This window comes from Pan troglodytes, chromosome 13, assembly GCF_028858775.2.
Source record: "Pan troglodytes isolate AG18354 chromosome 13, NHGRI_mPanTro3-v2.0_pri, whole genome shotgun sequence".
NCBI lineage: Eukaryota > Metazoa > Chordata > Mammalia > Primates > Hominidae > Pan > Pan troglodytes.
This window is the reverse complement of record NC_072411.2, coordinates 20,766,435-20,791,073: the sequence shown is the minus strand read 5'-3', so window position 1 is coordinate 20,791,073 and position 24,639 is coordinate 20,766,435. Positions and strand designations below refer to the sequence as shown.

The 24,639-nt window shown below is 35.8% G+C and overlaps 1 protein-coding gene across 19 annotated transcripts in view; it reads right to left on the bottom strand.

Moving 5' to 3' along the window:
* Nucleotides 1–24,639, bottom strand: part of EPB41L5 (erythrocyte membrane protein band 4.1 like 5) — a 166,487-nt gene that overhangs the window by 69,973 nt on the left and 71,875 nt on the right. For 16 of the 19 annotated variants that reach the window (XM_016949606.3, XM_063790370.1, XM_063790373.1 and 13 more), the window contains 6 exons: nucleotides 22,486–22,555; nucleotides 19,215–19,384; nucleotides 18,075–18,181; nucleotides 16,478–16,505; nucleotides 9,481–9,523; nucleotides 8,953–9,068 (listed from right to left, as the gene is read on the bottom strand). In XM_016949606.3, the coding sequence (XP_016805095.2) occupies nucleotides 8,953–9,068; nucleotides 9,481–9,523; nucleotides 16,478–16,505; nucleotides 18,075–18,181; nucleotides 19,215–19,384; nucleotides 22,486–22,555 (534 nt within the window). Of the gene's footprint in view, nucleotides 1–1,344; nucleotides 5,714–8,952; nucleotides 9,069–9,480; nucleotides 9,524–16,477; nucleotides 16,506–18,074; nucleotides 18,182–19,214; nucleotides 19,385–22,485; nucleotides 22,556–24,639 lie in introns of those variants that run through there. The other 3 variants (XM_063790376.1, XM_016949610.4, XM_063790377.1) reach the window with 2 other exon arrangements.

Genomic DNA, 24,639 nt, shown 5'->3' with positions numbered 1-24,639 from the left:
AAGCAAACAGTTTTGCTACCTGTGAAACAAAAAAATGGAGGAATTGCCAAAAGAGGTAGATTCAAGGGAGTTCTTTTTTAAATGATGTCAGCTATCTTAGGAAGTTTTTGTTCTGATGAGAATACTTCAGTAGAAAGGGAAAACTGATGCAGTAGAACAAAAGGGAGGATTGCTCAAATGATGGTCTTGAGTAACTTGAGGTGAGGATCTAAATGACTAGTGAGGACCTGGGCCTTAGAGTATGGATGGTTCACCTAGAGTAACAGCAGGGAAAGCAAGGAACAAATTCCCAAATGCAGGTAAGTTCACTGATAAAATGGTGGGAGTACAGAGAAGACCTCTTCTGATTGCTTATGTTTTCAATAAAGTCGGAAGCGCGGTCGTCAGCTGAGAACAGAGCAGGAAGGGAGGAAGTGGTTTGTAAGAGGAGGAAAAGTCAGCCCAGCACTGTAGGAGAACAAATAGATTAAGGAAATGTAATATGGTATCAGGGAGCACTGAAGGCTCACTTGAGCTTGGTGGTCAAAATTTAAAGACCATTCAAAAATTTTGTGTGTATTTCACATTCACCATCTATATGCAGAGTATACAGAGTTGGATTTAACCAGATGCATACAACAGGAAGAGGGTCAAGAAATTCAAGGGTATGTGGAAAGGCATAATTATAAGTGGCTGTGTATAAAGAAGACCCAATGAGGTACTCTGGTAGGTGTCCAACAAATAAGATGAATCAAAAAAAGAGATATCAATACAAGACTCCTGAAATCTTTCACTGCAACAAATGCCCCAGGCCTCCTTACCAAATGTGGATGACTCAGACTGATATTCAATGCCTTTACTACTCAAATATTTTAATGTTATTACTCCAATATGATTGTGAAATTTCAAAGTGATAACCTGGATATTCCAGAGAACCCAATCTTCCCAGGTCTTTCTAATTATCCAAGAGTTTTGCTGATGATGTCCCCAAAAAGATTTAATGCGAGTTATTAAACACAGGTCTTATCTCCAAACTTCTACAGTTTATAATTAAATAATTCCTGAAGCTATTGGTGGGGCTACAAATACAGTTTTGTAATAAGAAACTCTTCTCTGTTAATGGGTATAAATTCCAATGGTATTTTGCATTCTCTAATGTTTTCCACAATTTATCTGAATACTCCTCTAACTAGTTCCACAAGGTAAATCAAGCCAGCAATCATCTTCCTATTATCATAACCTTTTATTTTTCATTTTTTAACTCTACCCCTAATAATTTAAAATATTTTGCATTTATTATTATCAATAATTAGTCATGTCTGTAGATGTGAGCTTTATTAAGGAATCTGCAATTTCTTACAAATCTTAATCATACACTGGATCTCAATTCTTTATTAAAAGTAGTTAAAAACAAAACAAATGAAACTTCCTTCAACAACAAAAAATGAGCTACAGCTGTCAAACCTGTTTTTATGAGGAGGTACATTATTACACCATTAAGGAAGTCTTCAGTCACAATCCTTGGAAAACACTGTTCTCTGAATCAGATATCTCTTTTCCACGCCAATATAAACACAATGCTGGCCAGCTGTCAGGAACAAAATGTAAAATGTTCACTCAAGCACCACCACCTAGAACTGAGGCCACAGCTTGTAACACAGAAGCTTAGGTAATTATCTAATAATAATAAAATTGTGAGAACAATTCCTTCAGGAAGAACAGGAACAATTGTTTTTCTACTTCAGTATAAAAATAACAATAAAAAAGCCAAAGTTATTTTCCTTTCACCAATTTCTTTTAAAATTTTCTCTTCTCTTCACTCATTCTTTTAACAAAGACACTATGTATTTCCCTTCTCACCAGCCCGAAGTGCTCAAAGCAACTAAAGTGCATTACTACATTAGCAACTGTCGAGAATTGATGAAAGAAATGAAGTTCCTTGACATATTTTACACTGAAAGTGACATGCTTCATGTCCTAATTTCTACACCACCAAGGTTAACGTTAATGGAACAAGATTCCATTCTCACAATGTTTTCATGTGACTAAAGTAAAAAATTTTATGAACAGAGGATGAGAAATTTTTATGTTCTGCAAAAGGGGGTTAGAGGAAGACTACCACATCTAAATCCACATGATTCATAATATCTAGAAAGGATCTGACAAACCACATTTTATACATGGGGGTAGGGGAAGAGGCCGGCATGGAGAAGGAAGGAGAGAAAGCTGTTTCCCCACCACAGAATTATCTCCAAATCCTAGCCCTTATGTAAAAGCATCTCACATACAAGCATTCACAACAATCCTGGAATGCAAGATATAACTGATGATGTGGTATAATACATATTAAAATTCAGGAAGGAAGAATGTGGTGGGAAAGAGATAAAATGTTATTGAGACAAGATGATTTTGTTTTAGCAAATCCGTAAGTCCTAATACCAACCATAAAAAATAGTAACTGTAATATTTTCAAACCAATATTTAAAGGCTAACACTAAAATAACAGCCTCTCAAAGCAATGAACTATGGTTTAGAAATGAAGAGTGTGCCCTGACCAAAGACAGTACCATGGCTCAAACAACTATAGCTCCCACCACTGGGGCACAATGCACTAATAGGGGACAACCACCTTCAAACTTGTTCAGTTTACATTGGTAAATAAAAAGATCCAACCCGGCGATGTACCTTTTGAACAGTGAACAACGAAAAGAAATTTTTTTAAAAAAGATCCAACCAAGTGTTATAAATAGCATTTTTTGGCCAACACTTTAAATAAACTCCCCTCTCCAAAAAAAAAAAGATGATTTGAATTATACTGGTATTACAATATTAGTGTTTGTATACTAGGTGCTTTTCAAAACAGACATATTATACACATAGTAGGACAAATAAAATTTATTTTTCTCTGTAAATTCATTTAAAAGTATATTATCTATGATTATCCTATCAAGGTCAGAAATGTTAGATCTTACTCCAAGATAGGTAAACGCCTTTGAAATGCAACAAAAAGAGACGATGATCTTATGAGCTCATTTATGTTCATGCGTGAAAGTGTGAAGGTCACTAGCTTGGCTGTGTTTCTACAAGTTTCCTTGGCTGTAAAAACAGTCAAAATATAACCAAACTAAATCAAGATGTTAAATTAATTATGTTAAATAAAATTAGCCAAAGCACTGTAAATTAAATGACATAATACTTAAGTTCTGTACTGATGACACCCTTTGATCAAAAGGATGGTGACCCAATAAGGTGCTTCTGGAGGTTATTACTTCTGTAATTCCGAATTTATCATCACTGACTCTTTAGGCATAATAAAATGTAGAGTGTAAATAGGTTGGTGACAATTTATTTAATTTAGGTTGAGCTACTTATAAATACCTGATAGCTCTGGCAACAACATATATATCCATCTTGCAAATATCAGTAAAAAGAACAAGTATTTGCAGTATTTGATATGAAATTCTGAAGCATATGGGAACTTCTATAAAATAGACAAGTTTAATTTTACTACCATCCAGCCTTAGCCCTTTACTTTCCTCACCCCTATCGCTGCCTCCTTCCCTAACACCCCTCCAATCCAGTCTCTCTCATCAGGAATTCGCAAATCAATTCTTTACAATAAGGTTTTCAACAAAAGAAAAATCATGATGTGAATCTTCCCTTGAATGTAACAGTACTGATTAACTCAAATTATAAATACAGAAATGGCCACTTTCAATATGAACTGAAGATCTTACTCTTCAATTACAATCTGCTAAGATATATATGGGGCATTATATGAGCATGTCCTGCAGATTAAGAATAATTTTAAAGTGAGTGAAGTCAAATCTTACAACTTCATTGTGCCTCTTTGGTTTTTACTATAGAAACAGTACTATTTTTAATGATATACATACCCATGAAATCTTTTCTTGAATGGCACAACCCAGAGCTTCTGTGCTTAAAATGTTATAATCCAAATTCCTCTCTTTTAAGAAAAAAAATCAGCCATGACAATACTTAGCAATTATCATCTGAGCTATGTGAAGTCTAAAACAACTATAAGGGCCATACATTAGTGGCCATTTTTAAGCTTGCTAAACGATGATGGGCTTAAAGAGGTGGGAGCCGGGCTACTTAAGATACAGATCTATTTATATTTAGAGGATGTGCTAAATACTTTGAGTGGCCATCCTCTTACACATAATTATACTGAACTCAGATTGAAACCTGCCTACAAATTTCATTCTTTAAATATTAGTCAGTTCTGCTTATTTAGGTCTTCTATGGACAAACTGCAACCAACCATTCAGTATTAAACCAATAGTCCAGTATTAAGCCCTCTGAAACCTTAATCTTTGTCTGGCAGGAAGGATTTGAGATATAAAACCAACCTCTACGTGAGCAAGATGCATTAAATGAGTTCAGCTGTTTATAATGAAGCTTCATTATCTTGAAGCATTATAAACTCTTTGAAATATAAAATATCTATAAATTTCTATGTAGTTTAAAAATTTGAAAATTTTTCTAAAATATAAAAGAAAACTAAAAAAAAGACAGAAGAAATGCTTCCCTTAACATGTTTTCCTATCAGAAATGGACTTTTTTCCAGCTAATTCACTTCTATTAATTAAACAAAGGAGCTTGAAATTCTAAAGTTTAAAAAGGATCAAAAATAGTAATACGATCTAAAAATCATATGGTTTTGGCTTCAGAATTTTATTTTAAAGGTTATACAGGATCAGATTACGAGACTGTTGCAAACCTGGGTAATCTGTCAGGTGTATGAGATGAAAGAGAAAAGCCAGTAAAATGAAAAGACAAAGTAAATATGTTTTTCATTTTATATAACCATTCAGTAGTAATGTAACCATTCAGTTAACCACTGGTTAACTGTTATGTTAACTGAATGTTAATCAGTTAACCATTCAAAACTAACTATTCAGATTTCTCTATACATGAGCAACATTATTAATGTGATCTCTAAATCTTTTGGTAAGTTAAAATATTTGTGTTTATTAAAAAGTAAAAGTGTTTGTAATTAAAAATTACATTAATTAAAATCTTAGGCACTTAAATTAAGGTATGTGTCACTTTAGACATATTAAAATAGTGTATAAGAACAAGTTTTTAATAAATATCTCAAAAGGCTGATATATTATGCCTAGACATGCTTCCACTGTGTTTTTAGTGTGTCTGATTCTTTTAACCTCGATCTCTTTGGATGGCATGTGGTGGGGGAATAATGGGCACCTTGTTCACAAACACAAACCTTCTCCTGAGATACAGTCTGGTGATGTGTGAACATACTAAGATCTGAAAACTCTTCCAAACCACAATGGTATACACACTCTTTTCAACACAAACATTTGTCATTATCATTGATGGTATATGGCTTCCTCGATTCCTTGTCCCTTTCATGGAAGAATTCAATTACAAACAGCACTAAACAACTAGTGACTCACTGTAAATTCTCCCAAATACTCCTAATGTGATTAATCCTTTATAAACACCAGATAATGTATACCATCAACTTGCATGACAAAGAGTCCCAAAGCCTAAGAGGCTCAACACTCATATCTCAGTCATGGCTGTATGGCCAGGAAAATGAACATCATGACGGATTCCTGCATTCTTCACATTGTGCTCATGAACAAAGTCAGTGTAGTTTCTATGTGCGGTCTGGGGTGGGGGCAAGGCCCTTGTGTTCCACTGGTTTCCACCTCGTTGACAGCAGTCGCTGGTAGCAGAGAGCCTGGATGGTTGGGGAGTGGGAGGGGAGCACAGTTAGTCAATAGGAATAGGAGAAAATGGATGTGTAAGAGACAATAAAGGGGAAAGGTAATGTGACTAGCATGCACCGCTGCTATGAGTAGTTACCAACATCTACTCCATGCAATGATAACATTCAAGAATAACAAAGTGGGGGAAATCCACAAAGTTACATGTAATGAAAAATACCAATATGGAAATACATGTAAGTAATCTGAGTCAGCTAAGTGAATTAAAGAAGAAATTTCTCAGAAAGCGCCACTCTGTATCTGTCCCTGATGTTGTTACTAATATTAAAAGCAGAAATGTTGTTAGGGGTTTTAATCAGAAGAAAAAAATATTCATAATCTACTTAACTTCAAATATTTGAAAAAAGAACTCTACATAAGGACAAAAGCATATATGGAAAAGGAAAACTGTGAAAATTCTTCCTCAAATTATGGGATTTCACAGAACTGAAATCCAGGAAACAAAATTCAGAAAGAGCACTAAAAATAAAAAATCTACCTTCAGAGGCCATGTAATTTTACATCAATGTTCCCAATTAGCAATAGAGAATCACTGCTCCTTATATAATCAAAGTTCACAAGACCTCAAAATGAAATTCAACAGGTACAGATAATGTGATGAGATGATACACCCTCTCCAAGAAGTAGTTTAGTAAGCATATTAGCCACCTTTTATCACAGTGCTATAGAAAAGGCCTATAGAATTCTAAGAGTGAAACATGCATACATGCAGTTCTTGGTTAGAACTGATCAGAGTCCTCCAGTAGAAAGAAAGCAAATCAAAGTCTTGTGACATGGCAGAAAGGGCAGCATATATTTAAAATAACTACAAAGGAAAATGCCACCCCAAATATAAAATATGTGCAAAAATACATTTTTAATAAGTGTTATCTTTCTAACTCAACCAAAACATTAATCTTCACCTTTATCCCTTAGGGAAACTGAAAATAAATTAACTAAAATAATTTTTCAAAACAAAATTGGAAGGCTTTTTTAATAACAAAATCATCTTTCTTTTAACTGAAATACAATTTGTTCATCAGACCTGGCTCACAAAAATCACAACCCTCAAGTTATGGTCTCTAAAAATTTAGAAAACTAAATTAGGTTTATGTTCTCCCCTACCAATGCAAGGTTTTCTAAACACTATTCAGTTTTGTTTCTGTTGTTGCTTACAAATGATTTATGGGTTTACAATACATGAATTGTTTCTCAAAAAGTGAAATTTTAAATACTTGATTATTCTAAGCCACTGATATGCCAAATCATTTGCTCTAATAATAGTGTCATTTAAAAGATACCAGCAAAAAAATGCTGAAGACTTGAACAGGGAGTAGGTTTAGATTAAACTGGTTGCAAGTTATCTGCAAGCAATAGAATGGTCCATTATTCTGCCCAATTGTTCAAACATAGGAAGCATTTCCAAATTTTAACCATTTATCACTTTCTAAAGGAGGACGGCTTTATATTCTTTTGAAAGCATTAACAAGAATCAAAGCATGCAGAAAAAAGAATGAAATGCAGAACACATATGAAATTAAGGCGGGAGAGTCCATTATCTCCAAAACATGCCAGCTCTATATTCAGTTCCATGCCCTTGTTGACCTACACTGAGGCTTATTATGTTATAAAGAGCACCACTTTACTCTATTTCAGCAAAGGAGGTCTCAGCACAACCACATAAAGAAAGGAGAACACACAGCTCCAAATTTTTCATTTTCCTTAAAATTTAATAAATTCAATGCTCTTTCTAAAGGATGCATCAAAGAAACCAAGTAGTACCTAACAAATCAAATCAAACAGGTTTAAATATGTACCTATTCATATGGAAAAACTCAAAGATTCAGTGTCGTAATATAGTATCCCAACTAATCAGACCCTCACTCCATATTAACGTAATAGGCAAAGACACTTCTTTTATAGCTGAAGTCTCAGTACTATTTTTCCTTGCAAACAGAACTTGGTGGTAACATCAATGAGATAAAACATAACTGCTTACAGGAGCTGTGTTTTCCATAAGAAATTGAAGAAACTTTCTAAAAATGACTTTCAAAAATAAATTTGACATTTATAAGCCTCGCTCTTTTCACTTTTAAGTGTGTCCCCAGATGCACACAAATATACACAAAGTATCACCACCACACACCCATGTAGAAAGAAAATAAAAAGGAGAAAATGGGGCCAGGGGAGAAGGGAACTCAATCTTATAAACTAATCACAAGTTATTTGGAACTGAAATAAAAATACGCCCAAATATCAAGAGCAAGGCACCCTGCAGTTAGTTAAGCCAAAATAACAGTGAAAAATAATTACATAGCAAAGACTGAAAACAATCACCAACCACTGTTGACCCACCACCATGAAGGAAGAACTGGCTGCACAGAAAGCTGACCAAAACCTTGAGATCACCACAGAAATGCATTAGATTTCAGGTACTAAACAAACTAAGAGCAAGAGAAAAAGAGAAAAATCCTATGAATTATCAAAATTCATTTCACAAACAGACAAATAACTTGAACAGGTGATACACCCAACATGACCACTGAATCAAATAATCCCCAAGGAGCCCCCACCAAGCCACATATATTTATTTGGGAAAGGATAAACTCAAGTGATTAACTCCAGTAAGACACAAAGTATCCATATTTGTATATTTACTATTAATCTAAAAAAAGAACCTGGAAGTCTAAATAATTAAAGTATCTTTTTCCTGTCATCAGATTCTCTCTCAGTCTCCTTAGGGTATCTAATGCTTTATCAGATTTTAATCATGTTTTGCTTCTGACTTTACCCTTCGTCTTTAATGAGAAAAACACATTCAAAGTAGCATCATGTTGTGTGGAATAACACGTAGTGGATATACTTTCCTTACGGACCTGGGAAAATATTCTACTGTCTTTTTCAGCAGAGAATCATCCACCACCACCACATCAAGCTAATAAGGGCAGATTTATTTTAAATGTATTAATGTTTTGTTTCAAATAAATAATAAGGACAGCTGTCTGATGGTCTTCATTTAGACAACTGCACTCCCTTTATCACCAACATCCTTATTTTCCCCATCTCAGTATGATTATTTAATAATATGCTTTCCAGCTCACAAATATGAATAATTTGCTTTCAATCATATTTAAAGTACTTTAAGATTATGACTTGGAATTCCAAATACAATTAACTAGGCAATATTTTATTTTAGTTTAAGGAATTAACAAACCATTTCCTGTCATGCTGGTCTGTTCCAGGACTCTGTGGAAGATTCTCTATCTCCACTGGCACAGGAGCAGAGGAAATGGAAGGACTCACAGGCAGAGCAGATCTCATCCCCCAAGCCTTTGGACAAAAATTATAAAAATTATCTATTTTGCCTCGATAACAGATCTCTTCACCAAGAAATACTAAAATGGAGTACTATTTACAAAGCCAACAATTAAAATGTATACAAATGCTTGAATTTCATATACACCTTAGAGATAGTTAATGAATGAAATATTAGTAGTCAGTTAAATTATGTTCTTGGATTCACAGAGACATAAAATGTTTTATAGAGCACCGGTTTCCTTTACAAAATCTTAGAGAATAAAATAACCGGAAGTTATTACTGAACCACTTAAGGGAAAAGGAAAAGAAAATGCACATAATTTGTGCAGGGTTACATACACCACTATGAAAATCCAATCAATACTACTATTGTTACCATAATTAACGGGTGATCCAGTGTTTTAGAAGCTTAGTATTGTCTTACCTGTTGGGAGCCATTACTTTGGGTCGAAACATTATTGTGAACACTGTAATGGGAAAAAAAAATCAATTAAAAACCCTATATGAAATTTCAGGACTTCATTTTGTAAGATAACACATACACTAATAAAATATTTATTTTAAAGATATTAACGTTTTGTTTCAAATAAAGAATAAAACTACTGCTAGTACCTAAAACTAAGAATGTCAGATACCCGAAAACATTTGTTCTTATAGGCAAATACTTGCTTTTCTATAGTTGCTCATTTGATGTTTCCATACACCTATATTTTAATCATGCTTTAGAGGTATACTTCACAACTAATGCTTATTCATTGGACAACAGCTATCAAGGATGGCCTAACAAAGACAGCAACACAATCCCACATAAACTTATCTGTCACTTCTTTTGTATATTCCTACCCTCAAGATTTTCCAGTGTCGGCAACAACTCAGCGTTTTATAACTCAAAAGGCCTTAGTATAAAAGGTTTAGAAAGTTTGAAACTTCTGTGTGTACACCTTCCTCTCCAAATGACTTATAAATACGTTCTAAAATTTTCAGTTTAGGCCAGGCACGGTGGCTCACGCCTGTAATCCCAGCACTTTGGGAGGCTGAGGTGGGCGATCACGAGGCCAGGAGATCGAGACCATCCTGGCTAACACGGTGAAACCCCATCTCTACTAAAAATACAAAAAATTAGCTGGGTGTGGTGGTGGGCACCTGTAGTCCCAGCTACTCGGGAGGCTGAGGCAGGAGAATGGCGTGAACCCAGGAGGTGGAGCTTGCAGTGAGCTGAGATCGCGCCACTGCACTCCAGCCTGGGTGACAGAGCGAGACTCCATCTCAAAAAAAAAAAAAAAAATTTCAGTTCAGTTTGTACCCATCCCCACCCCGCCATTCCCACAAAAAGCACTTGAAAAAACCCTCAACCTATGATACAAAAAAAAAAAAAATAGAAACTACAGAACAGCAGAAAAAAATTCAGTAAAATAAAAACTCAAAGATGAACTATAACTCACAACAAAATGAGAAAAAAAGTTTCCTAATGTCAGACATTCTAAAACAAGGATAAATGGTATCCCTGAAGTAAGAAATTCAACTAATGTAAAAAATAATTCAAAGATATAAAAAAATTCCTTGAAAGTGAGAAAATAATTTACAGATTTAATGACAGCACTGTGTTCCAGGAAAATGAGACAGAAAATGAAATGCAATCGATCCCTTATTGTTCAGCCACTCATCTTCAAGGATAAGGAAAGAATACTTCGGGTACCCCGAGCAGATTTAAAAGTAAATCACTACCAATTATCAGGTTGGCAAAGACCTCCCATAGCAGTAATCAAGAATATTATTTTATAACCAGCCAACATGTCATTCTACTAAGAGGAAACAGGCAAAGCTCTCAAACACAACCTCTGAATAGAGGATCCAGAAGCCTTTCTAACAAGGTGAGAGCAAAAAACCACTACCTGATCATGAAAGCCAACCAGTTAAGAACCTAAGAATGAAGAGAGGCCCTGCTAAAAAGCTGGGGAATGAAGAGTGAACATATTTTATATTCTATTTTTTTAAGAACTACAGATCAATTACAAGTTGAGTCACCATAACTTGCACTATCACTGTCTGGGTTCAAAGCCAAGCTGTGTCACTAGGTCTATTCTGTACACCTTGGGTTGCTCATTTGCATGAGACTGTTAGAACAACTAAATGAGTTAATATTAGCAAAATACAAATAATAGTGATTACAACAACAACAAAATACCTTTCAAAGAAATACTATTGGTGAGGCATGGTGGCTCATGCCTGTAATCCTAGCACTCTCAGAGGCCGAGGCAGGAGGATTGCCTGAGCCTAGGACTTTGAGACCAGCCTGGGCAACAGAGCCAGACCTCCAACTCTACAAAAAATTTAAAAATAGCTACGTGTGAGGGTGCGTGCCTGTAGTAGTCTCAGATACTTTGGAGGCTGAGGCAGGAGGACTGCTTGATCCCAGGAGGTTGAGGCTACAGTGAGCCATGACGATGCCACTGCATTGCAGCCTGGGTGACAGGGCAAGACCCTGTCTCAAAAAACAACAACAACAACAACAAAACCCCACCCCACCCCTCCAAAACACACACACACACACACACAACAAACAATTTAGTGCAGATCCACTGCCATGGCAATTTTAAAGATTATACCCATCAAGCACAATTTCTTTTTACTAACCATGTTGCTCTTCCTAGAATACCCATGATCTTAAGTCTTAATGAAATCTCACCCAGCCTGCTTGGTACAGAAGTTAGACCTACTAGTCCATGGTTCCTTGGTTATTCTCTGAAGCTTTTCCTTTAACTAGAAATAACTTTAGTAGGTGATCAATAAGAGTAACATGAGAACAAAATACTTATAAGTGATGTTAATTGAATCATAGCTTCCTGTTTTAAATTGTATGAAATACAGAAAGCATTATTTTCTGATAATTATATACATTCTTTCACTTCCATGAATATGAAGGAATTACTGAATTATTTCTCATTACTAACCTAGTTCAAGCTTCCCTTTTTAAAGGACTACATACAATAACTGACCATTTTTGCTTTTACACAGTATACCTTCTACTCATTTGATTTCCTCTACCATTTTTTCTTTTCCTCTTTCCTGTCTTCAAGACTGCATATTAAGCCTGTATAAGAAGTACTAGTAATTGAAATGTCAACTATCCTTTAAAACATCACCTCTTAAATACTTTATAGTATTCATGACTCACAAGAATAGTTAAGAGCCAAAACAGTACAAGAAAAATGACTGACATTAGCCAATTAAAAAATCTGTTATTCAAATGGGCATTTTACAAAACTGCAGAATACAAGGTCGAGAAGCTTTTCAGGTGAAATAGTTGTGCCTTTTCAAACAGTACTGTTTTCCATGGTTCAATGGAGCAAAACTGTTCACACAAACAGAACTGGAAGGGCAAGAGTGAAAGGGCATACAAATGCCAGTCTGAGCTCAGGTTTTCTCAAGCACTGCGATGGGTGGTGCTCAGTAACCTTCAGGAGAGTTGGGTCCCCCACAACATCTCATTTCTAAAAGCTTAGTCTAAAAAAAAAAACCATTCCTTAAATATACCATTTCTGCTATGTTTTCCAGAGTCAAAAGCATCACTAATGAAGAGACACTAACATTTAGCCATTAAAGTTCATCATAATTCCAAAACAGGCACTATATATATTCATATTTTACCAGAAATGTGTTTCAGAACATCTTAAAGAAAAACCTCCTATTTTGCAAATAAAAGCCTTAATTTTTCAACTACATACCATTGCTGAATACTTTGTTTACATTTCTGCTGACTTTAGCAGGTACTCACTTTTTACTTTAAGCTCTAATATTCCATATCCCAGCCTCCTTTTCAGGAAAGCAAGACATAATACATTAAATAAACAAAATAGCTTCAAAGGTACAGAAAAATCTCAAACATTACTCCATTTTTCTTTTTCTTTTTATTATTTGAGATGGAGTCTTGCTCTATTACCCGGGCTAGAGTGCAGTGGCGCAGTCTCGGCTCAGTGCAACCTCCGACTCCAGGGTTAAAGCAATTCTCCTGTCTCAGCCTCCAGAGTAGCTGGGATTACAGGCGCGCACCACCACGCCCAGCTGATTTTTTTATTTTTAGTAGAGATGGGGTCTTGCCATGTTGGCCTGGCTGGTCTCAAACTCCTGACCTCACGTGATCTGCCTGCCTTGGCCTCCCAAAGTGTTAGGATTACAGGCATGAGCCACTGCTCCCAGCCATTACTCTACTTTTCTGAAAAACATAGCTTATAAATAAATCCAAGAAAAATAAAAGTATACAGCACAGAAAAGGCACAAAATGTTGTTTTTTTACCTAATAAAAATTTCACGGAGAGAGTTTCACAGAAATTTCACTTCCTCCCTGTTATATTTATTTATTTATTTTCAACAGCCTATTGACAGCTAAAGAAACTTGAGGGGAGTCCTTGTTCAGAAAGCAGAGTGCTATTACAGTCAATCACTAATCACGGACTGGCTTTAACAGCTTTCAAAGTGAAAAAAAAATGGACATTTCAAGGTGAGGCTGATGATACTCAATATCCAAAAATAACCAACTTCTTTTGAAAAAAGTCTAGTGAGACAACTGCCATATAAGAGTACAGACAAATTCAAAAATAAATTAGATTTGTGGGTATGGTCTGAATCTTATCTTTAACAGGCATTCTAGGAGACTCTAATACATACCAATTATTAAGCATTATATGAGACCACAGACATAGCCTCATTGTAATAAGTAATATTAAAATTAATGGAGCCGGCTGGGCGTGGTGGTTCACACCTGTAATCCTAGCACTTTGGGAGGCTGAGACAGGCGGATCACATGAGGTCAAGAGTTCGAAACCAGCCTGGCCAACATGGTGAAATCCTGTCTCTAACTAAAAATCCAAAAAATTAGGTGGGCATGGTGGTGCGTGCCTGTAATCCCAGCTACTTGGGAGGCTGAGGCAGGAGAACTGCTTGAACCTGGGAGGCGGAGGTTGCAGTGAGCCAAGATCATGCCACTGCACTCCAACCTGAGCGATAGAGCAAGACTCCGTCTCAAAAAAAATTAATTAATTAATTAAATTTAATTAATGGAGCCATCAGAAGCAAGACCTTCAGAATGGTAATTTGAAAACAAAAGTAGATACTCTCTCCAGTGAAACAAACATTTAAGTGGTTTAAAAAAAAATCAGTAAGCTTGAGGACAGGTCAAGTGAGATTATGTAGTCTAAAAAAAAAAAAGTATAAAGAGAAGCGAACAGACTCAGAGACCTGTAGGACACCATCAAGTGTAACAACTTACATGTTAATGAGAATTCCAGAAGGAGAAGAGAAAGACAGCATAAAGAATATCTAGAGAAATAATAGGTAAAAAGTTCCAGACTTGATGAAAAGGTTATATCATGGAAAAGCAACCATATGAAAACTGGACTGGCAATATTTACATCAAATAAAATCAACTTTAAAACAAAAGGTACTAGAGATAAAAAGGAACAGTCCATCAGGATAATATAACAATTAACAACACATACATACCTACCCCAAATCCACAACATACATGAAACAAAAACAGAAAGAACTGAAGGAAGAAATAGACAATAGTTGTAGACTACAATACTCCACTCTCAATAACGGATTAAAACTAGGCGAAAGATGAACAATGAAACAGAAGATCTGAACACAATAAACTAACAGACATCTATGAAACACTCCACTCAGAAACAGCAAAATATATACTCTTCTTAAGTACACATAAACTATTTTCCTGGGTGACTCATATGGAGGGGCCATAAAAAAAGTCTCAATAAGTTTAAAGGGATTGAAATCATACAAAGTATGCCCTCTACCCATTATGGAATAAAATTAGAAAAAAATAAAATTTTGACATTCACAAATACATGGAAATTTAGCAACACACTCCTAAGTAATCAAACAAGTCAAAGAAGAAATCACAAGTTAGAAAATAAATTGAGGTAACCAAAAAACAAGAACACAACATAGCAAAACTTATTGAATTAAAGCAGTGCTTGAAAGGAAATTTAATATCTTTAAATGTTAAAAAATAAAGATCTCAGATAACCTAATCTTCCACCTTAAATACTAGAAAAACAGCAAACTAAACCTAAAGTGGAAGGAAAAAATAATATAGAGCAAAAATTAATGAAACAGAAAAACAGAAAAATCAATGAAACCAAAAGCTTTTCTATTTGAAAACGTCAACAAAATTGACAAACCTTTTGCTAGACTAGTCAAGAAAAAAAAAACTCAAAATACTAAAAATCAGAAAGGAAGGAGGAGATATTACTATGGAGCTTTTAGAAATACAAAGGAAAAGGGAATGAATACAAACTGTATCCCCAAAAACTAGATACCACAGATAAAAGAGATACAACTCTAGAAAGACACACACTCCCAAACTCAATCAAGAAGAAAAAGAGAATCCGGGAGGGCCTGGTGCTGTGGCTCACGCCTGTAATCCCAGCAAGACGGGAGGCAGAGGCAGGAGGATTGCTTGAGCCCAGGAGTTTGAGACCAGCCTGGGCAATACAGGGAGGCCCCATCTCTACAAAAAATTTAAAAATTAGCCATGCATGATGGCAAGTGCCTGTAGTCCCAGCTACTTGGGAGGCAGAGGTGGGATGATCACTTGAGCCTAGGAGGGTGAGGCTGCAGTGAGCCAAGCCATGCTCAAGCTGCTGTACTGCAGCCTGGGTGAAAGAGCTAGGCCCTGCACGTCCCCTACCCCCACCCCAACAAAAAAAAAGAGAAGAAAAGAAAATCTGAATAGATCTCTCATAAGAATTTTTAAGATTCACATAAAGAGAAAGATGGCTTTAATGGTGAATTCTACCATACATTTAAATAATTAATACCAATTATTTACAAATTCTTCCCAAGAAATAGATGAGGAGGGAACATATACAAACTTATTTTGTAAAGCCAGTATTACCCACCCTACATAAAAAACCAGACAATGACATTATAAGAAAACTACAGGCCAATATTTCTGATGAATAGACACACAAATCCAAAAACATACCAGGCTAATGAAATCCAGCAACATATAACATAAAGAAGGTCTATACACCACAACCAAGTGGGATTTATCCCAGGAAGAAAATTGCTTATTTGCAAATCAACCTTTCTCCTTTGTGCTTCTTATGTATAAGGATCATAATTTATCTTAAGATCCTCAGCCACTTGCCAATAACAAATGTATGTCATTCTCTTTGTGAATGGCTCATCTGCCTCAACCCCATTCTTTACTTCCTTAAACTGCTTTAATTTTTCATCATGTCAATTTTATCTGGCATTAGATGTTCATTTATTCCCTGACATATCCCTGGTGCTTTACGGACAACTTGACATTTTGATAGGTCTTAAATATTTGTTTAATGATAGCAACTACATAAATCCCAAATTCTATACCAATTCCTAAGTTGCAAAACATTACTTACCTAAGTTCTTCAGGTTTTGTAGCACATGCTAACAGAAGAAAAAAGATAACACCTCATTAGTTTCATCTTACATGATAAACTGCTGCACTATTCAAAGCAAAACTTTAACTAATTGCTTTACAAGCCATGTTTCACAACCATAAATTTATTTCTTTGAGAAAGGGTCTTTCGTGATTTTGTAGAGATAGGGGTGGGTCTCACTACTGTTGCCCAGGCTGGTCTCAAACTCCTAAGAGTTGAGCTTTTGGGCTCAAGCAATCCTCCCACCTTGGCCTCCCAAAGTGCTGGATTAAAGGTGTGAGCCACCACATTTGGCCCCAACCATAAATCTAAAAACCTTCAATTCACCAAAGTGTTTTGGGATTCACACCACAGAGGCAACAATGGCAATTATTTTCATTTTTCAAATAAAGCAATACAATGCATATATATCTCCTCCTTTTAAACAGAACCAATCTGTAAGCCTCCAGAGTGAGCTGACTGATTATGAATTATCATCAGTGGAAACCAAGAGGAAACTTAGGGTTTTAAAATCATCACAATTCATTTATAGCTGTATATTTAATTTATAGCCACACCAAAACTTATGAGTATAAATCATTTTTATAAAAAAGTCAATACTGCCAAACATCAGATCATTACAGCTGTTTTTGGACAACTGGTGATGACTCTGACAGTGGAAATACTTAAAATTAAATTTGCGTTTTAATGCAAATTCATTTTAATGCAAATTCAGTTTAAAACCAAACACAAGGTTTAATTTATTTGTCAAGGTAAATAGCGCTTTTTCTTATATAATTGATCTTAATCAGCAAGTAACAATTATGAATTAGGAAATGTCTATGTATAACAATGATGAATATATTTTAAAATGGTATTTAATAGAATCCTTAATATTATAATACAATATGAAATAAATTTTACTTAAAAAAATTCATCACAAGACAATGTTTTGGCCAGGCATGCCTGTAATCCTTTTAGGATTCGGGAGGCCAAGGTGGGTGGATCACTTGAGGTCAGGAGTTCAAGACCAGCCCAGCCAACATGGCAAAACCCCATCTCTACTAAAAATACAAAAATGAGTCAGGAGTGGTGGCGCATGCCTATAATCCCAGCTACTCAGGTGGCTGAGACATGAGAATCACTTGAATCTGGGAGGTGGAGGTTGCAGTGAGCTGAGATCATGCCACTGCACTCCAACCTGAGCAACAGAGTGAGACTATCTCAAAATAAATAAATAAATAAATAAAAATGTTTTTAAAAATTCCTAAGGGGATTAAGGGATGTTTTAGAATGAGATCTGTAAGTCAAAAAGGGAGAGAATATGTTGCTCTACAGAAACAGTTTTGTATACAAAAACTGAACATAACCTCAGACTATCATTTGAATTGGGATTAACATAAAGTTTAATCTCTGCTAACAATACAGGCAATTTTTCTCTGTGTATCCCATGAAATTGATTCTGCCAGAAAAGTACTTTAGTTGACTGGAACAGGCCTGAGGAGGAGATTCAGGTAACTTCCTCTTATGGAAACAACACCAGCACATAATTAACTGTCAAGGAAAAATAATCCTTTGAAAGAGGGTTGCACTTCACCTTTCATTTGTAGAGTTCGTCTAGAATATCGTTTGCTGGGCCTTCTTTCAAAGGATGTTGATCTTCTTGCTTTATTGGTTTTTGTGGTCTGATACTCTGTTTTCCCACTAAATGAGGCATAACAGAAGTAAGGGAAATTTTAGGTCTACAGTAATAAACACACACAAATAAGACAGTCTACATTCAGGTTCTCCTTAAAAGAATCATCCTAAACTTCATCACACAGGAACAACTACTAATAGTCTCGCGATCTCTCTCCTTACCATATCATTCTTTCGGCTTTTGTGAAATATGCAACAGATTATGTTGGTTTTATTTTTCTCATATGTATGCATATCACCTAAGTACACATTAAATAAGTTTGAAATATCTGTCCTTTTATGGAAACTCCCTCTTTCCCATCTACATTCCTCAGTGCAAAGTGTGTAATTAAAAGAATATTTTCAGTTACTTTTTCTAATTGTGATATTCACTTTTCAGTATAATTTTCCAGAAATGTTTTTTAAGACTATTGTCTTATTCTCCTTGATTTCCATTTAAATTCTGTTCAGAAAATGCCTCCGTACTTTTAATATAAGTAGACTACAGTACTACTTCTATTAACTCCACACAATCAACTGGCCACATTATTGGTACAATCCATTCCTTCTTTAACTGATTTCCATGGCATGCAGAAAACTCACAACCAATAATCCACTCTCCAGTAAACCAAAACATTTCTAACTCATGACAACAAACAAGGAGTCATGAGAATAATGACTTTCAGGTTTATAAAGGACCACAAATGTTATCCAGACTAATATCCCATTCAGTGCAAGAAACCCTTTTCTATATGGTATCCAGTGGTGGGTGGAGAGTCCATAAAACTCTTGTTAAATAGATAAACTGGGAGCAGGTTAATATATAAAGTAAACATCCAGAGGGATATAAAAGCCATTATACAATTACTGTTTACACATCTATTCAAGAAATTATACCCAATAACAATACCACTTTTTCTATTTTATTTTGGCCAATGGAAGACTCTGGCAAACCACCTTATTCCTCTCTAGTTACCATATCTGTAAAAAAGAGAAGGTTGGCCTAAATTTTTTGGCCTGTATGCAATGAAAGATGGATAAAACAGCTATTAAAATTAACCTATATCTAAATCGTGATCCTAGTCGAATAAATCCTGATCGATGAGAACTCTTTTGGACGGGGCCTCGAAGGCGGAAGAAAGCATGATGCTCCACAGCACATTTCCATAAATGTTTGCATGCTTTTGGATGATCCAGTCTAAAGACAAATGTATGTTCCTGTTCTTTGCCCTGAAAAAGAAAAGTATATATAAAAGGATGATTATTAATTCAAACCGTCCTATCTCCTATTTCTGAGATACAAACACATCCATGAATAAAGAATCTAGTGTGCTCCCTGAAATTCAGACACTCTTTATAGTATCAACATAATAAGGGCAGAGCTGAAATCAAGTTGCTCATTTTATCAGGCAATACAAAATTATTCCTAGGAGTTATTCCCCTCTACTTACATGATCTCATTTGTGAGAGAGACATAAAATGAGATTTTATCTGCCATTATTTGGGATAACTGTATAATTATAATTTGAGGAATCATATCAGATCTGGCAGTATGTAACAACAGCCCTAAAAATGCTCACATTTTTGTCCTAGTAACCACACTGCCATGAGTCTAATTATAATAGTTAACATTCATATAGAAATTTTTCTAAGGATTTCACATAAATTATCTCAATGAGTAGATACTATCATTAGCCCCATTTCATAGATAAGGAAACTGAGGCTCAAAGAAATTAAGCCCAAAATCACAAAGCTATTAAGAAAGAAAACCGGAAATGAACTTAACCATTAGTCTTGCTCCAGAATCTACATACACCTCTAACAACTAAGTTATACTGCCTCTCTGGGGAAAATTATTTCCTAAACATCAAAAGTTATATGTGAAGATGTATATTTCCTCAGTCTCATTTATAATAGTAAAACTTGGTACAAACCCTAAACGTCCAAAAAAAGAGAAATGGTCAAGTAAATAGAGGCATATGTAAAAAATTATGCAGAGGGATAAATGAATAAATGATGAATGAATGAATGTGCTATTGTTTATTCATATTACACAATAGCATATATATATGTTAGATCTACATAGGTACACGTTTAGATAAAACAGGCAAGCTGCAAATATATATAATTATGCAAGTTTTTAAAACAATTCTAATATGAGTTAATATTTGGAAAAGGTTACAAAATATATATGAGAATAATACCCTCCAAAATTGGTGACCAGGTACCAGAAGAAAGGGGGTAGGTAGTCAGGGAGTTAGACTTTAGTTGGTATTATTTATTCATGCACATAATTGTATTTATCTTTCTCTAAAAGAGATCTGAAGCAAAATGTAAAAAATGTTAAATCTAGATCATAAATAAGGTGGTTATCTATTTTATAATTTTTGGTACTTTTCAGGTTATTTAAAGACACTATTAAGACAGTAAAGATGGATATGCTAATTACCCTGATTTGATAATTACACATTGTATACATGTATCAAAATATCACTCTGCATGCAATAAATATGTACAATTATTACATGTCATCTAAAAATAAAAGTGGTGGAAAAAGGGCAAAACAAGGAGTAGACGATACTTGCAACACTAATATCTGACAAAGAATTAATATCCAGAACATACAAAGAATTTTTTCAATGACTAAAAGGCACATGACCTAATAGAAAAATAAGCAAAAGATTTGAGTAGGCATTTCATAAAGAAGATATCCACATATCCAATAACTACATAAATAAGTACTAAACCAGAGTTGTCATTAGGGGAACACAAACTAAAACCACATTCTACTCCACAAGAATGGCTACAATGAAAAAGACAGAATTCCAAACATTAGCAAAAAAGAAAAAAAACACCAATAACATTGCTGGTGGGAGTATAAACTCGTATTAAATACTTTGGAAAGAGGTTTGGCAGTACCTACAAAAGCTAAATATACATACACCTTAGTGTTCAGAGCAGCACTCTTTTTTATTTTTTAACTTTCATTTTGGGTTTGGGGTACAAGAGAAGGTTTGTTACATAGGTAAACACGTGTCACGGTGGTTTATTGCACATGTTATTTCATCACCCAGGTATTAAGTCCAGTTATCTTTCAGTTAGTTATCTTTTCTACTCTTCTCCCTCTTCCCACCCTCCCCACTCAAGTAGATCCCAGTGTCCGCTGTTGCCTTCTTTGTGTTCGTAAGTTCTTATCATTTAGCTCCCACTTGTAAGTGAGAACATGTAGTATTTGGTTTTCTGTTCTTGCATTGCTTTGCTAAGGATAATATCCTCCAGCTCCATCCACGGTCCCGCAAAAGAGATCTCATTCTTTTTTATGGCTGCATGGTATTCCATTGTGTGTTTAAAACAGGGAAAGTATAGCAGTCAAATTACTGAGCAGAGGAAAATGAAAGAACTGGATTCAAAAAAAAATTTTCATCGTTATAAAAATGTTTAAACATATAGAAAAACTGAATACCCATATACATAGTGTCTAGACTCAACAACTGTTAATATTTTGCTCAAACTGCTTTTATCTGTATCTGTATGCATATGTTAAAATTTATTAATTTGCATAAAGTAAAATTCTTCTTGCCTTTTCTAAAGTATCATACAAATGGAGTCATTCAATACGTATTTTTTTAAATCTGGCTTCTTGCATTAAGAACAATGCATGTGAGTTGCATCCAAGCATGTATCAATTAAGAACCACACTGTAACTGATACAAAGGTAATCTTTAATTCAAAAGGCTTTATTATTATTAGGTAGATCTTTTTGATCCGTTAATAAAGAGATAAAGTTGGTCTGCCACAGTGGCTTACTCCTGTAATCTCATCATGCTGAGAAGCCAAGATGGGAGGATTACTTAAGGCCAGGAGTTTGAGAGCAACCTTGGCAACATACTGAGATCCCATCTCTACAAATAAATGAAAAAATTAGCCAGGCGTAGTGGCATGTGCCTGCAGTCCCAGCTACTCAGGAGGCTGAGTGAGCAGGAGGATCACTTGAGCCCAGAAGGTGAAGGTTACAGTGAGCTATGATAGTGCCACTGCCCTCCAGCCTGGGTGACTGGCTGGGTCACTTAAATATAATTTTTTATACACCTCAGATATATTATCAATGAGGAAACAAGAAGACACTTTTATATTATTTTTCAACCTAAGGGCAGAAAACCATATTTTTAGCATGGTATGACCCAAGTAAGGAAATTATTTAAAGCATTAATTATACTGTTTGCATTCTGTGGCTCTGTAAAACAATGAGGTACATTCCCTCTTTTAGAGAAATAAGTTACCACATAATACAGTCACTGTTACACAAGTAATAGATATAATTTTATTCCTACCTGATCATCGTCTTCTACAACCACCAAGGTTAATTTATTCTTCTTAAAATCCAATCTGGTTATCTTCGGCCTATAACATAATAAGAGAATAAAAGCCAAATTACAAACAAATGTTCTCTAAATATGAAAAAAATTGTTTTTATTTCAAATACATTTAACCATCTAACTCCTGAACTAAAAATTGACAGGAGGGTAAACGTAACTTGCAATGCCCATCAAAAGACAGGAAACAGAAAAACACAGTACATATTTCAAAAGCAAATCTCAGACAAAATTGAGGTTGCACATATCAGACATTAAAAATGTTAAGGAAAATGAAATCTATGTATTTGATAGGTCTCGATTATGGTATAAGAGATTCTTTAGGTCTAGGGAAAATTGTTCCAGTGTTAAAGCAGAGCAGCAGCATAGGAACTAGACATAGGAACGACCATAAAGCTTAAAAAAAACAGCCATAAAGAAAAACACTGACGATGGTTTTCAACTCTTTTCGTTTGCTTGAGATAGGTTCTCCCTCCATTACACAGGGTGGAGTGCAGTAGTGTGTTCATAGCTCACTGCAGCCGTGAATTTCCAGGCTCCAGTAATCCTCCTGCCTCAGCCTTACTCCCACACCACACCAGGCTAATTTTTGTACTCTTTGTAGAGACGGCATCTCGCTACAGGCTGGCCTCAAATTCCTGGGCTCAAGTGATCCGCATACCCTGGTCTCCCAAAGTGTTGGAATTACAGACGTGAGCCACTGCAACCGGCCTCAACTCTGTTTTCAACAGGAATTTTGGTTTGAGGAAATACTTCTTAATTTTTTTAACCTCGCTTTATGGCCCGCTTTCCAACTGTATCTCCCTACTTGTAAATTCCAAACCACCTACCACACATTTGAACTCTGTATTTCCATAAATTGTGAATGTCGAAACAATGTGACACTCCGATTGACTAATCTTTAAATATAACATATAAAATAGATGTAAAACATAATTTTACAAGAGCTTTACTAAAACAATAATGAAGAAATAATAGCAGGAAAAAGAAAGGAAACAGAATCTCGCTCTGTCACAAAGGCTGGAGCGCAGTGGCGTGATCTCGGCTCACTACAACCTCCACCTCCCAGGTTCAAGCAATTCTCCTGCCTCAGCCTCCAGAGTAGCTTGGATTACAGGTGCGTGCCACCATGCTATGCCTGGCTAATCTTAGTATTTTTAGTAGAGACAGGTTTTCACCATGTTGGCCAGGCTGGTCTTGAACTCCTGACCTCTGGTGAGCCCCTGCCTTGGTGGGGATTACAGGAGTGAGCCACCTGGTCTGCCCTAAGTATTCTTCTAAGTGCTTTACAAGTATTAATTAACTCTCAAGGCAACCTTATAAAAAGGCAGAAAAGGAGCTTTCTTTATCTCTCTGCCTAAAGCATTCTTAGGCCAGGAAGCACGTTACATTTGCCCACAGGACAAGCTGGAGGTATGAGGGGATTTAACACCCAAAAAATTGGAAGATAATTGCCTGAGGTTCTTCACGCATCAAGGGACAACCGTAAAGGTGTTCAACTCAAGTCTCTCAGAGAGTCCCTAGCAAGAACACCCAGATGCAAAACTAAATGAAATACTACCTTCGGGAGCAGTGGTTCTCTCAGCACGGAGTTTGAGATCTGAGAACGGACAGACTGCCTCCTCAAGTGGGTCCCTGAACCCCAAGTAGCCTAACTGGGAGGCACCCTCCAGTAGTGGCACACTGACATCTCACACGGCTGGGTACCCCTCTGAGACGAAGCTTCAAGAGGAACAATCAGGCAGCAACATTTGCTGTTCAGCAATATTCACTGTTCTGCAGCCTCCACTGGTGATACCCAGGCAAACAGGGTCTGGAGTGGACCTCCAGCAAACTCCAACAGACCTGCAGCTGTTGGAAGGAAAACTAACAAACAGAAAGGACACCCACACCGAAGCCCCATCTGTACATCACCACCATCAAAGACCAAAGGTAGATAAAACCACAAAGACGGGGAAAAAACAAAGCAGAAAAGCTGAAAATTCTAAAAATCAGAGCGCCTCTCCCCTCCAAAGGAACATAGCTCCTCGCCAGCAATGGAACAAAGCTGGACGGAGAATCACTTTGACGAGTTGAGAGAAGGCTTCAGATGATCAAACTTCTCTGAGCTAA